Below are 12,266 nucleotides of genomic sequence, written 5' to 3'. Positions count from 1 at the left end.
GGGGCAGGGAGGGTATTATTAATGGTGGGTGGGGGGGCAGGGAGGGTATTATTAATGGTGGGGTGGAGGGGCAGGGAGGGTATTATTAATGGTGGGTGGGGGGGCCGGGAGGGTATTATTAATGGTGGGTGGGGGGGCAGGGAGGGTATTATTAATGGTGGGTGGGGGGGCAGGGAGGGTATTATTAATGGTGGGTGGGCAGGGAGGGTATCATTAATGGTGGGGGGCAGGGAGGGTATTATTAATGGTGGGGTGGGGGGGGCAGGGAGGGTATTATTAATGGTGGGTGGGGGGGCAGGGAGGGTATTATTAATGGTGGGTGGGGGGGCAGGGAGGGTATTATTAATGTTGGGGGGGGGGGGGCAGGGAGGGTATTATTAATGGTGGGGGGGGGGGCAGGGAGAGTATTATTAATGGTCGGTGGGGGGGCCGGGAGGGTATTATTAATGGTGGGTGGGTGGAGGGGCAGGGAGGGTATTATTAATGGTCGGTGGGGGGGCCGGGAGGGTATTATTAATGGTGGGTGGGTGGAGGGGCAGGGAGGGTATTATTAATGGTGGGGGGGGGGGGGCAGGGAGGGTATTATTAATGGTGGGGGGGCAGGGAGGGTATTATTAATGGTGGGCTCCACCTTTCAGACTGTAGCCCATCCCCCTCCCCCTTCCCACTGACGCAGCGCAGTTTCCCCCAGTCTGCTCTGCTCGGGCCATCTCACGGGTACCCACCCCTGCCAGCTCTGCACGTGCCGGGACTTCACAGGTAGGTACTGGGGGGGGGGGGCACCTAGCGTTAGTATGGGGAGGGGGAAACATGGCAACGTCGGCCATCCAGGGAATACTGGCATGGCTACCAGAGACAGACTGGCATGGCTACCAGAGACAGACTGGCATGGCTACCAGAGACAGAAAGACTGGCATGGCTACCAGAGACAGACTGGCATGGCTACCAGAGACAGACTGGCATGGCTACCAGAGACAGAAAGACTGGCATGGCTACCAGAGACAGAGAGACTGGCATGGCTACCAGAGACAGACTGGCATGGCTACCAGAGACAGACTGGCATGGCTACCAGAGACAGACTGGCATGGCTACCAGAGACAGACTGGCATGGCTACCAGAGACAGAAAGACTGGCATGGCTACCAGAGACAGAGAGACTGGCATGGCTACCAGAGACAGAGACTGGCATGGCTACCAGAGACAGAGACTGGCATGGCTACCAGAGACAGACTGGCATGGCTACCAGAGACAGACTGGCATGGCTACCAGAGACAGAGAGACTGGCATGGCTACCAGAGACAGAGAGACTGGCATGGCTACCAGAGACAGACTGGCATGGTTACCAGAGACAGACTGGCATGGCTACCAGAGACAGACTGGCATGGCTACCAGAGACAGACTGGCATGGCTACCAGAGACAGAGAGACTGGCATGGCTACCAGAGACAGACTGGCATGGCTGCCAGAGACAGAAAGACTGGCATGGCTACCAGAGACAGACTGGCATGGCTGATAGAGAGACTGGCATGGCTACCAGAGACAGACTGGCATGGCTACCAGAGACAGACTGGTATGGCTGATAGAGAGACTGGCATGGCTACCAGAGACAGACTGGCATGGCTACCAGAGACAGATTGGCATGGCTACAGACAGAGACTGGCATGGCTACCAGAGACAGACTGGCATGGCTGATAGAGAGACTGGCACGGCTACCAGAGACAGACTGGCATGGCTACGAGAGACTGGCATGGCTACCAGGGACAGACTGGTATGGCTGATAGAGAGACTGACATGGCTACCAGAGACAGACTGGCATGGCTACCAGGGACAGACTGGCATGGCTGATAGAGAGACTGGCATGGCTACCAGAGACAGACTGGCATGGCTACCAGGGACAAACTGGCATGGCTGATAGAGAGACTGGCATGGCAACCAGAGACATACTGGCATGGCTGATAGAGAGACTGGCATGGCTACCAGAGACAGACTGGCATGGCTGATAGACTGGCATGGCTACCAGGGACAGACTGGCATGGCTACCAGAGACAGACTGCATGGCTACCAGAGACTGGCATTGCTACCAGAGACTGGCATGGCTACAGACAAAGACAGAGAGACTGGCATGGCTAACAGAGACAGACTGGCATGGCTACAGACAGAGACAGACTGGCATGGCTACAGACAGAGACAGACTGGCATGGCTACAGACAGAGACAGAGACTGGCATGGCTGACAGAGAGACTGGCATGGCTACCAGAGACAGACTGGCATGGCTACCAGAGACCGGCATGGCTAAGACAAAGACAGAGAGACTGGCATGGCTACCAGAGACAGACTGGCATGGCTACAGACAGACAGAGAGACTGGCATGGCTACCAGAGACAGACTGGCATGGCTGATAGAGAGACTGGCATGGCTACCAGAGACTGGCATGGCACAGACAAAGACAGAGAGACTGGCATGGCTACCAGAGACTGCCATGGCTACCAGAGACAGACTGGCACGGCTGCAGCCAGAGACAGAGAGACAAGCATGGCTAATAGAGAGTCTGGCATGGCTACCAGAGACTGGCATGGCTACAGACAGAGAGACTGGCATGGCTACCAGACAGAGAGACAGGCATGGCTACTAGAGAGTCTGGCATGGCTACCAGAGACTGGCATGGCTACAGACAGAGACTGGCATGGCTATCAGAGACAGACTGGACTGGCTACCATAGAGACTGTTATGGCTACCAGAGACTGGCATGGCTATCAGAGACAGAAAGACTGGCATGGCTACCAGAGAGACTGGACTGGCTACCAGAGTCAGAGACTGGTATGGCTGTTAGTAAAATAGTAGAAGGGGTATTGGTGCCTGGCATTTTTGGCATTGAAAGGATAGGTTGATGGCATGGCTGTGAATTAAAGGGTTAGTAGTGATTGATATTAAGGCTGAGGCCTGGTTTGATGCCCCATGGACTGGCTGTCACCTGGCACTGGGTGTGGCAATGGGTGTGTTAATTGGGGAATAGTGTCCAGTGTTTCATACAGGGGGTGTAATGTAATCCTGTATTATATGGTATGGAGGATTTATTGCCCCCCCCTCCCCCTCCCCCAGTGTTTCATACAGGGGGTGTAATGTAATCCTGTATTATATGGTAAGGGGGATTTATTGCCCCCCCTCCCCCAGTGTTTCATACAAGGGGTGTAATGTAATCCTGTATTATATGGTATGGGGGATTTATTGCCCCCCCCTCCCCCTCCCCCAGTGTTTCATACAGGGGGTGTAATGTAATCCTGTATTATATGGTAAGGGGGATTTATTGCCCCCCCCCCCCCCCCCCCTCCCCCAGTGTTTCATACAGGGGGTGTAATGTAATCCTGTATTATATGGTATGGGGGATTTATTGCCCCCCCCCCCTCCCCCAGTGTTTCATACAGGGGGTGTAATGTAATCCTGTATTATATGGTATGGGGGATTTATTGCCCCCCCCCCCCTCCCCCTCCCCCAGTGTTTCATACACGGGGTGTAATGTAATCCTGTATTATATGGTATGGGGGATTTATTGCCCCTCCCCCTCCCCCAGTGTTTCATACAGGGGGTGTAATGTAATCCTGTATTATATGGTATGGGGGATTTATTGCCCCCCCTCCCCCTCCCCCAGTGTTTCATACAGGGGGTGTAATGTAATCCTGTATTATATGGTATGGGGGATTTATTGCCCCCCCTCCCCCTCCCCCAGTGTTTCATACAGGGGGTGTAATGTAATCCTGTATTATATGGTATGGGGGATTTATTGCCCCCCCCTCCCCCTCCCCCAGTGTTTCATACAGGGGGTGTAATGTAATCCTGTATTATATGGTATGGGGGATTTATTGCCCCCCCTCCCCCTCCCCCTCCCCCAGTGTTTCATACAGGGGGTGTAATGTAATCCTGTATTATATGGTATGGGGGATTTATTGCCCCCCCTCCCCCTCCCCCTCCCCCAGTGTTTCATACAGGGGGTGTAATGTAATCCTGTATTATATGGTATGGGGGATTTATTGCCCCCCCCTCCCCCTCCCCCAGTGTTTCATACAAGGGGTGTAATGTAATCCTGTATTATATGGTATGGGGCTGTTATTGCCCCGCCCCGCCCCCCCCCCCCAGTGTTTCATACAAGGGGGTGTAATCCTGTATAGTATGGTATGGGGGATTTATTGCCCCCAGTGTTTCAAATAAAGGGTGTAACCCTGTATAATATGGTATGGGGGGTTTACTGCCCCCCAGTGGCTGCATCCTGACCCCTCCTTGCAGCTTGTTGTTGCCCCTTTTTTAGTAGACTGTGTGCAGTCACCCAGGCTGTCTGCACTGAGCTGTCACCCAGGCTGTCTAACTGTCTGTCTGTAAAATGTCTGCACTGAGCTGTCTAACTGCATGGCTTGACTCTAACTCCCTTTGTCTCTTACTCTCTCCCTCACTGCCTCCCTTGCGCTCTCGTTCTCTCCCTTCCTCTCTGTTTCTCTCTTCCTCGTTCTCTCCCTTCCTCTCTGTTTCTTTCTTCCTCGTTCTCTCCCTTCCTCTCTGTTTCTCTCTTCCTCGTTCTCTTCCTTCCTCTCTGTTTCTTTCTTCCTCGTTCTCTCCCTTCCTCTCTGTTTCTTTCTTCCTCGTTCTCTCCCTTTCTCTCTGTTTCTCTCTTCCTCGTTCTCTCCCTTCATCTCTGTTTCTTTCTTCCTCGTTCTCTCCCTTCCTCTCTGTTTCTTTCTTCCTCGTTCTCTCCCTTCCTCTCTGTTTCTCTCTTCCTCATTCTCTCCCTTCCTCTCTGTTTCTTTTTTCCTCGTTTTCTCCCTTCCTCTCTGTTTCTCTCTTCTTTGTTCTCTCCCTTCCTCTCTGTTTCTTTCTTCCTTGTTCTCTCCCTTCCTCTCTGTTTCTTTTTTCCTCGTTCTCTCCCTTCCTCTCTGTTTCTTTCTTCCTCATTCTCTCCCTTCCTCTCTGTTTCTTTATTCCTCGTTCTCTCCATTCCTCTCTTTCTTTTTTCCTCGTTCTCTCCCTTCCTCTCTTTCTTTTTTCCTCGTTCTCTCCCTTCCTCTCTGTTTCTTTATTCCTCGTTCTCTCCCTTCCTCTCTGTTTCTCTCTTCCTCGTTCTCTCCCTTGCTCTCTGTTTCTCTCTTCCTCGTTCTCTCCCTTCCTCTCTGTTTCTTTCTTCCTCGTTCTCTCCCTTTCTCTGTTTCTCTCTTCCTCGTTCTCTCCCTTCCTCTCTGTTTCTTTCTTCCTCGTTCTCTCCCTTCCTCTCTGTTTCTTTCTTCCTCTTTCTCTCCCTTCCTCTCTGTTTCTCTCTTCCTCGTTCTCTCCCTTCCTCTCTGTTTCTCTCTTCCTCGTTCTCTCCCTTCCTCTCTGTTTCTCTCTTCCTCGTTCTCTCCCTTCCTCTCTGTTTCTTTCTTCCTCGTTCTCTCCCTTCCTCTGTTTCTTTCTTCCTCGTTCTCTCCCTTCCTCTGTTTCTTTCTTCCTCGTTCTCTCCCTTCGTCTCTGTTTCTTTCTTCCTCTTTCTCTCCCTTCCTCTCTGTTTCTCTCTTCCTCGTCCTCTCCCTTCCTCTCTGTTTCTCTCTTTCCCGTTCTCTCCCTTCCTCTCTGTTTCTCTCTTCCTCGTTCTCTCCGTTCCTCTCTGTTTCTCTCTTCCTCATTCTCTCCCTTCCTCTCTGTTTCTTTCTTCTTTGTTCTCTCCCTTCCTCTCTGTTTCTTTCTTCCTCTTTCTCTTCCTTCCTCTCTGTTTCTTTCTTCTTTGTTCTCTCCCTTCCTCTCTGTTTCTTTCTTCCTCGTTCTCTTCCTTCCTCTCTGTTTCTCTCTTCCCCGTTCTCTCCCTTCCTCTCTGTTTCTTTCTTCCTTGTTCTCTTCCTTCCTCTCTGTTTCTTTCTTCCTTGTTCTCTCCCTTCCTCTCTGTTTCTCTCTTCCTCGTTCTCTCCCTTCCTCTCTGTTTCTTTCTTCCTCTTTCTCTCCCTTCCTCTCTGTTTCTCTCTTCCTCGTCCTCTCCCTTCCTCTCTGTTTCTCTCTTCCCCGTTCTCTCCCTTCCTCTCTGTTTCTCTCTTCCTCGTTCTCTCCGTTCCTCTCTGTTTCTCTCTTCCTCGTTCTCTCCCTTCCTCTCTGTTTCTTTCTTCTTTGTTCTCTCCCTTCCTCTCTGTTTCTCTCTTCCCCGTTCTCTCCCTTCTTCTCTGTTTCTCTCTTCTTTGTTCTCTCCCTTCCTCTCTGTTTCTCTCTTCCTCGTTCTCTCCCTTCCTCTCTGTTTCTTTCTTCCTCTTTCTCTCCCTTCCTCTCTGTTTCTCTCTTCCTCGTCCTCTCCCTTTCTCTCTTCCTCGTTCTCTCCCTTTCTCTCTGTTTCTCACTTCCTCGTTCTCTCCCTTCCTCTCTGTTTCTCTCTTTGTTCTCTCTCTTCCTCTCTGTTTCTTTCTTCCGCGTTCTCTCCCTTCCTCTCTGTTTCTCTCTTCCCCGTTCTCTCCCTTCCTCTCTGTTTCTCTCTTCCCCGTTCTCTCCCTTCCTCTCTGTTTCTTTCTTCCTTGTTCTCTCCCTTCCTCTCTGTTTCTCTCTTCCTCGTTCTCTTCCTTCCTCTCTGTTTCTTTCTTCTTTGTTCTCTCCCTTCCTCTCTGTTTCTTTCTTCCTCGTTCTCTTCCTTCCTCTCTGTTTCTCTCTTCCCCGTTCTCTCCCTTCCTCTCTGTTTCTTTCTTCCTTGTTCTCTTCCTTCCTCTCTGTTTCTTTCTTCCTTGTTCTCTCCCTTCCTCTCTGTTTCTCTCTTCCTCGTTCTCTCCCTTCCTCTCTGTTTCTTTCTTCCTCTTTCTCTCCCTTCCTCTCTGTTTCTCTCTTCCTCGTCCTCTCCCTTCCTCTCTGTTTCTCTCTTCCCCGTTCTCTCCCTTCCTCTCTGTTTCTCTCTTCCTCGTTCTCTCCGTTCCTCTCTGTTTCTCTCTTCCTCGTTCTCTCCCTTCCTCTCTGTTTCTTTCTTCTTTGTTCTCTCCCTTCCTCTCTGTTTCTCTCTTCCCCGTTCTCTCCCTTCTTCTCTGTTTCTCTCTTCTTTGTTCTCTCCCTTCCTCTCTGTTTCTCTCTTCCTCGTTCTCTCCCTTCCTCTCTGTTTATTTCTTCCTCTTTCTCTCCCTTCCTCTCTGTTTCTCTCTTCCTCGTCTTCTCCCTTTCTCTCTTCCTCGTTCTCTCCCTTTCTCTCTGTTTCTCACTTCCTCGTTCTCTCCCTTCCTCTCTGTTTCTCTCTTTGTTCTCTCTCTTCCTCTCTGTTTCTTTCTTCCGCGTTCTCTCCCTTCCTCTCTGTTTCTCTCTTCCCCGTTCTCTCCCTTCCTCTCTGTTTCTCTCTTCCCCGTTCTCTCCCTTCCTCTCTGTTTCTTTCTTCCTTGTTCTCTCCCTTCCTCTCTGTTTCTCTCTTCCTCGTTCTCTCCCTTCCTCTCTGTTTCTCTCTTCCCCGTCCTCTCCCTTCCTCTCTGTTTCTCACTTCCTCGTTCTCTCCCTTCTTCTCTGTTTCTCTCTTCTTTGTTCTCTCCCTTCCTCTCTGTTTCTCTCTTCCTCGTTCTCTCCCTTCCTCTCTGTTTCTTTCTTCCTCTTTCTCTCCCTTCCTCTCTGTTTCTCTCTTCCTCGTCCTCTCCCTTCCTCTCTGTTTCTCACTTCCTCGTTCTCTCCCTTCCTCTCTGTTTCTCTCTTTGTTCTCTCTCTTCCTCTCTGTTTCTTTCTTCCGCGTTCTCTCCCTTCCTCTCTGTTTCTCTCTTCCCCGTTCTCTCCCTTCCTCTCTGTTTCTCTCTTCCCCGTTCTCTCCCTTCCTCTCTGTTTCTCTCTTCCTCGTTCTCTCCCTTCCTCTCTGTTTCTTTCTTCCTCGTTCTCTCCCTTCCTCTCTGTTTCTTTCTTCCTCGTTCTCTCCCTTCCTCTCTGTTTCTTTCTTCCTCGTTCTCTCCCTTCTTCTCTGTTTCTCTCTTCTTTGTTCTCTCCCTTCCTCTCTGTTTCTCTCTTCCTCGTTCTCTCCCTTCCTCTCTGTTTCTTTCTTCCTCTTTCTCTCCCTTCCTCTCTGTTTCTCTCTTCCTCGTCCTCTCCCTTCCTCTCTGTTTCTCACTTCCTCGTTCTCTCCCTTCCTCTCTGTTTCTCTCTTTGTTCTCTCTCTTCCTCTCTGTTTCTTTCTTCCGCGTTCTCTCCCTTCCTCTCTGTTTCTCTCTTCCCCGTTCTCTCCCTTCCTCTCTGTTTCTTTCTTCCTCGTTCTCTCCCTTCCTCTCTGTTTCTTTCTTCCTCGTTCTCTCCCTTCCTCTCTGTTTCTTTCTTCCTCGTTCTCTCCCTTCCTCTCTGTTTCTTTCTTCCTCGTTCTCTCCCTTCCTCTCTGTTTCTTTCTTCCTTGTTCTCTCCCTTCCTCTCTGTTTCTCTCTTCCTCGTTCTCTCCCTTCCTCTCTGTTTCTCTCTTCCTCATTCTCTTCCTTCCTCTCTGTTTCTTTCTTCCTCGTTCTCTCCCTTCCTCTCTGTTTCTTTCTTCCTCGTTCTCTCCCTTCCTCTCTGTTTCTCTCTTCCTTGTTCTCTCCCTTCCTCTCTTTTTATTTCTTCCTCTTTCTCTCCCTTCCTCTCTGTTTCTCTCTTCCTCGTCCTCTCCCTTTCTCTCTTCCTCGTTCTCTCCCTTCCTCTCTGTATCTCTCTTCCCCGTTCTCTCCCTTCCTCTCTGTTTCTCTCTTCCTCGTCCTCTCCCTTTCTCTCTTCCTCGTTCTCTCCCTTCCTCTCTGTTTCTCTCTTCCTTGTTCTCTCCCTTCCTCTCTGTTTCTTTCTTCCTCGTTCTCTCCCTTCCTCTCTGTTTCTTTCTTCCTCGTTCTCTCCCTTCCTCTCTGTTTCTTTCTTCCTCGTTCTCTCCCTTCCTCTCTGTTTCTTTCTTCCTTGTTCTCTCCCTTCCTCTCTGTTTCTCTCTTCCTCGTTCTCTCCCTTCCTCTCTGTTTCTCTCTTCCTCATTCTCTTCCTTCCTCTCTGTTTCTTTCTTCCTCGTTCTCTCCCTTCTTCTCTGTTTCTCTCTTCTTTGTTCTCTCCCTTCCTCTCTGTTTCTCTCTTCCTCGTTCTCTCCCTTCCTCTCTGTTTATTTCTTCCTCTTTCTCTCCCTTCCTCTCTGTTTCTCTCTTCCTCGTCCTCTCCCTTTCTCTCTTCCTCGTTCTCTCCCTTTCTCTCTGTTTCTCACTTCCTCGTTCTCTCCCTTCCTCTCTGTTTCTCTCTTTGTTCTCTCTCTTCCTCTCTGTTTCTTTCTTCCGCGTTCTCTCCCTTCCTCTCTGTTTCTCTCTTCCCCGTTCTCTCCCTTCCTCTCTGTTTCTCTCTTCCCCGTTCTCTCCCTTCCTCTCTGTTTCTTTCTTCCTTGTTCTCTCCCTTCCTCTCTGTTTCTCTCTTCCTCGTTCTCTCCCTTCCTCTCTGTTTCTCTTTGTTCTCTCTCTTCCTCTCTGTTTCTTTCTTCCGCGTTCTCTCCCTTCCTCTCTGTTTCTCTCTTCCCCGTTCTCTCCCTTCCTCTCTGTTTCTCTCTTCTTTGTTCTCTCCCTTCCTCTCTGTTTCTCTCTTCCTCGTTCTCTCCCTTCCTCTCTGTTTCTTTCTTCCTCTTTCTCTCCCTTCCTCTCTGTTTCTCTCTTCCTCGTCCTCTCCCTTCCTCTCTGTTTCTCACTTCCTCGTTCTCTCCCTTCCTCTCTGTTTCTCTTTGTTCTCTCTCTTCCTCTCTGTTTCTTTCTTCCGCGTTCTCTCCCTTCCTCTCTGTTTCTCTCTTCCCCGTTCTCTCCCTTCCTCTCTGTTTCTCTCTTCCCCGTTCTCTCCCTTCCTCTCTGTTTCTCTCTTCCTCGTTCTCTCCCTTCCTCTCTGTTTCTTTCTTCCTTGTTCTCTCCCTTCCTCTCTGTTTCTTTCTTCCTCGTTCTCTCCCTTCCTCTCTGTTTCTTTCTTCCTCGTTCTCTCCCTTCCTCTCTGTTTCTTTCTTCCTCGTTCTCTCCCTTCCTCTCTGTTTCTTTCTTCCTCGTTCTCTCCCTTCCTCTCTGTTTCTTTCTTCCTTGTTCTCTCCCTTCCTCTCTGTTTCTCTCTTCCTCGTTCTCTCCCTTCCTCTCTGTTTCTCTCTTCCTCATTCTCTTCCTTCCTCTCTGTTTCTTTCTTCCTCGTTCTCTCCCTTCCTCTCTGTTTCTTTCTTCCTCGTTCTCTCCCTTCCTCTCTGTTTCTCTCTTCCTTGTTCTCTCCCTCTCTGTTTCTTTCTTCCTCATTTTCTCCCTCACTATCTCCCTTGCATTCTCTTTCTGTTGCCCCCACCCTCTCCCTGTCACTCCCTCCTTTTCACATTCCATGTCAGAGCTTTTCAGGAGAGATCCCTCACTAGGCTCTGGGTCTTTTCTGCCTTCTTGCCCCAGTTTTCTGCTCCTTGGAGCATCCTTGCCTGCCTCTTCTGTACAGTTTGATCCCATCTTTTGTTTGCGGGCTTTGTGTTGCATTGCACCCACTCTCCATCAGTGCTGGACAGCTCCTCAGACGTAGCTCTGCACTGTGCTGTCATTAGCTGCCTTGTCTGTGGAAATGATGAAGCTTCTGGGGCACAAGATAGAGCTATGGGCAGGTAATAGTCTGTGTTCTGCTAACCCATGGCCCCTTTCTGGGAGTCACCTTGTGCATGCCAAGACAAAATGTGTTTACATGCCAGCAAGGACTGTGCTACCTGGGTATGGCAACGAGGTCTGTCCTGTCAGATATGTGCCGCCTCCGATACCCACCTCCTCACCTTTCACCAGAACATCTCCTGGAGGATTGGGATTGAGCAGCTGGCATTTGAAGGGTTAATGGTGGCTTGTCATTTGTTCAGGTTATGATTGGATGTAGCATTGGCCGCTTGGCATTGGAAGGGTTACAGGTGAAGGGAACGCAGCATACAGTTTGCTGGTTTCCTTGTTATTTAGATGTAGTTGAAGTTATTCAGGAGATGATATTTCGTGTCATTACATTGGTTGAGATTTGTGAGCTGTTATGATGGGCAGTAAATGCCCTTGTTGCACTGTCAGACAGCATGTTGGGCAGATGCCATCCTGGGGGCGGCACCTATAATGTATATGTTCCGTAGCTCGGTTGGGAAGGTGGGGCGTCTTCGAGCTGGGTATGCAGAGTGCGAGAATGTTTTCCTCCCTGATATCCTTGTGGCATGGAGAAGAGAGAGGTATTTATTGGGGTGTTCAGGGTTTTACTGCTGCTAGTGCATGGATGGCAGACGTTGGAAGGTGGGGTGGCATACAATTAGACAGATATTTGGCCGTATGGCCAAGGGTATGTGTGGGAGAGAAGTTATGGTACCAGAAGTAAAGCACAGGAAGAAACAGAATGGAGACTGAAAGAACATTGGATTGGCATGATGTGGGCATGGCATGGACTGGCAGAGTCTGGATTTGAATGGTGTCATTATATGGCAGCACATGGAAGGAGTAAAATGGAACGGGACGAGACGATTGATGGGACAGTTGGGGCTGGATGGATGGAAGGGATGATGGGACAGTTGGGTCAGGATTGATTGGACAGGATGATGTGCCACTTAGCAGGATGAATGGAATGGATGATTGGACAGTTTGAGCTGGTTGGATGGGACACTTGGGGCGGGATGGATGGGACTTGACGATGGGACAGTTGAGGCAAGATGAATAGGACGACAGGATGGATGCAAAGTGACAGTTGGGGCAGAATGAACTGGACGGGATGATGGGACAGTTGGGGAACGACGAATGGGACGAGATGGTGGAAGAGTTGGGACAGGATGATGGGACAGTCAGAGCAGGTTGGATTGGACCGTATAATAGGACTGTTGGGGCAGGATGATGGGACAGTTTGGGGCAGGATGGATGGGATGAGATGATGTAACAGTTTTAGCAGGATGGATGATGGGACAGTCAGAACAGATTGGGTGGGACTGGATGATGGGACAGTCAGAGCAGGTTGGATGGGATAATTGGACAGTTGGGGCAGGATGGATGGGACGAGATGATGTAACCGTTTTAGCAGGATGGATGATGGGACAGTCGGAACAGATTGGGTGGGACTGGATGATGGTACAGTCAGAGCAGGTTGGATGGGATAATTGGACAGTTGGGGCAGGATGGATGGGTTAGTTGGAGCAGGATGGATCAGATGATGTGACAGTTGGGGTAGGATGAATGGGACGGGGTAATGTGACCTTTTAGATGGATGAATGGGATGGATGATGGGACAGTTGGGGCAGGTTGAATGGGACAGTTGGGGCAGGATGGATGATGGAACAATTTTAGCAGGTTGGATGGGATGGGGTGACGAGGAGAGAGGGAATAGAACAAGG

General features: G+C 50.3%; 1 protein-coding gene across 5 annotated transcripts in view; it reads left to right on the top strand.

Annotated features, from left to right (window-relative positions):
- Positions 1-653: 653 nt before the first annotated feature.
- The window catches only part of NDRG4 (NDRG family member 4), an 86,700-nt gene continuing 75,087 nt past the window's right edge, over positions 654-12,266 (top strand). For 2 of the 5 annotated variants that reach the window (XM_063438003.1, XM_063438000.1), the window contains exon 1: positions 11,066-11,123. In XM_063438003.1, coding sequence (XP_063294073.1) covers positions 11,066-11,123 — 58 coding nt within the window. Of the gene's footprint in view, positions 760-10,249; positions 10,533-11,065; positions 11,124-12,266 lie in introns of those variants that run through there. The other 3 variants (XM_063438005.1, XM_063438001.1, XM_063438004.1) reach the window with 3 other exon arrangements.

Source organism: Pelobates fuscus, chromosome 12, assembly GCF_036172605.1.
Source record: "Pelobates fuscus isolate aPelFus1 chromosome 12, aPelFus1.pri, whole genome shotgun sequence".
Classification (NCBI taxonomy): domain Eukaryota; kingdom Metazoa; phylum Chordata; class Amphibia; order Anura; family Pelobatidae; genus Pelobates; species Pelobates fuscus.
The sequence above is the reverse complement of the archived record's forward strand: the minus strand, read 5'-3'. Positions and strand labels throughout refer to the sequence as shown.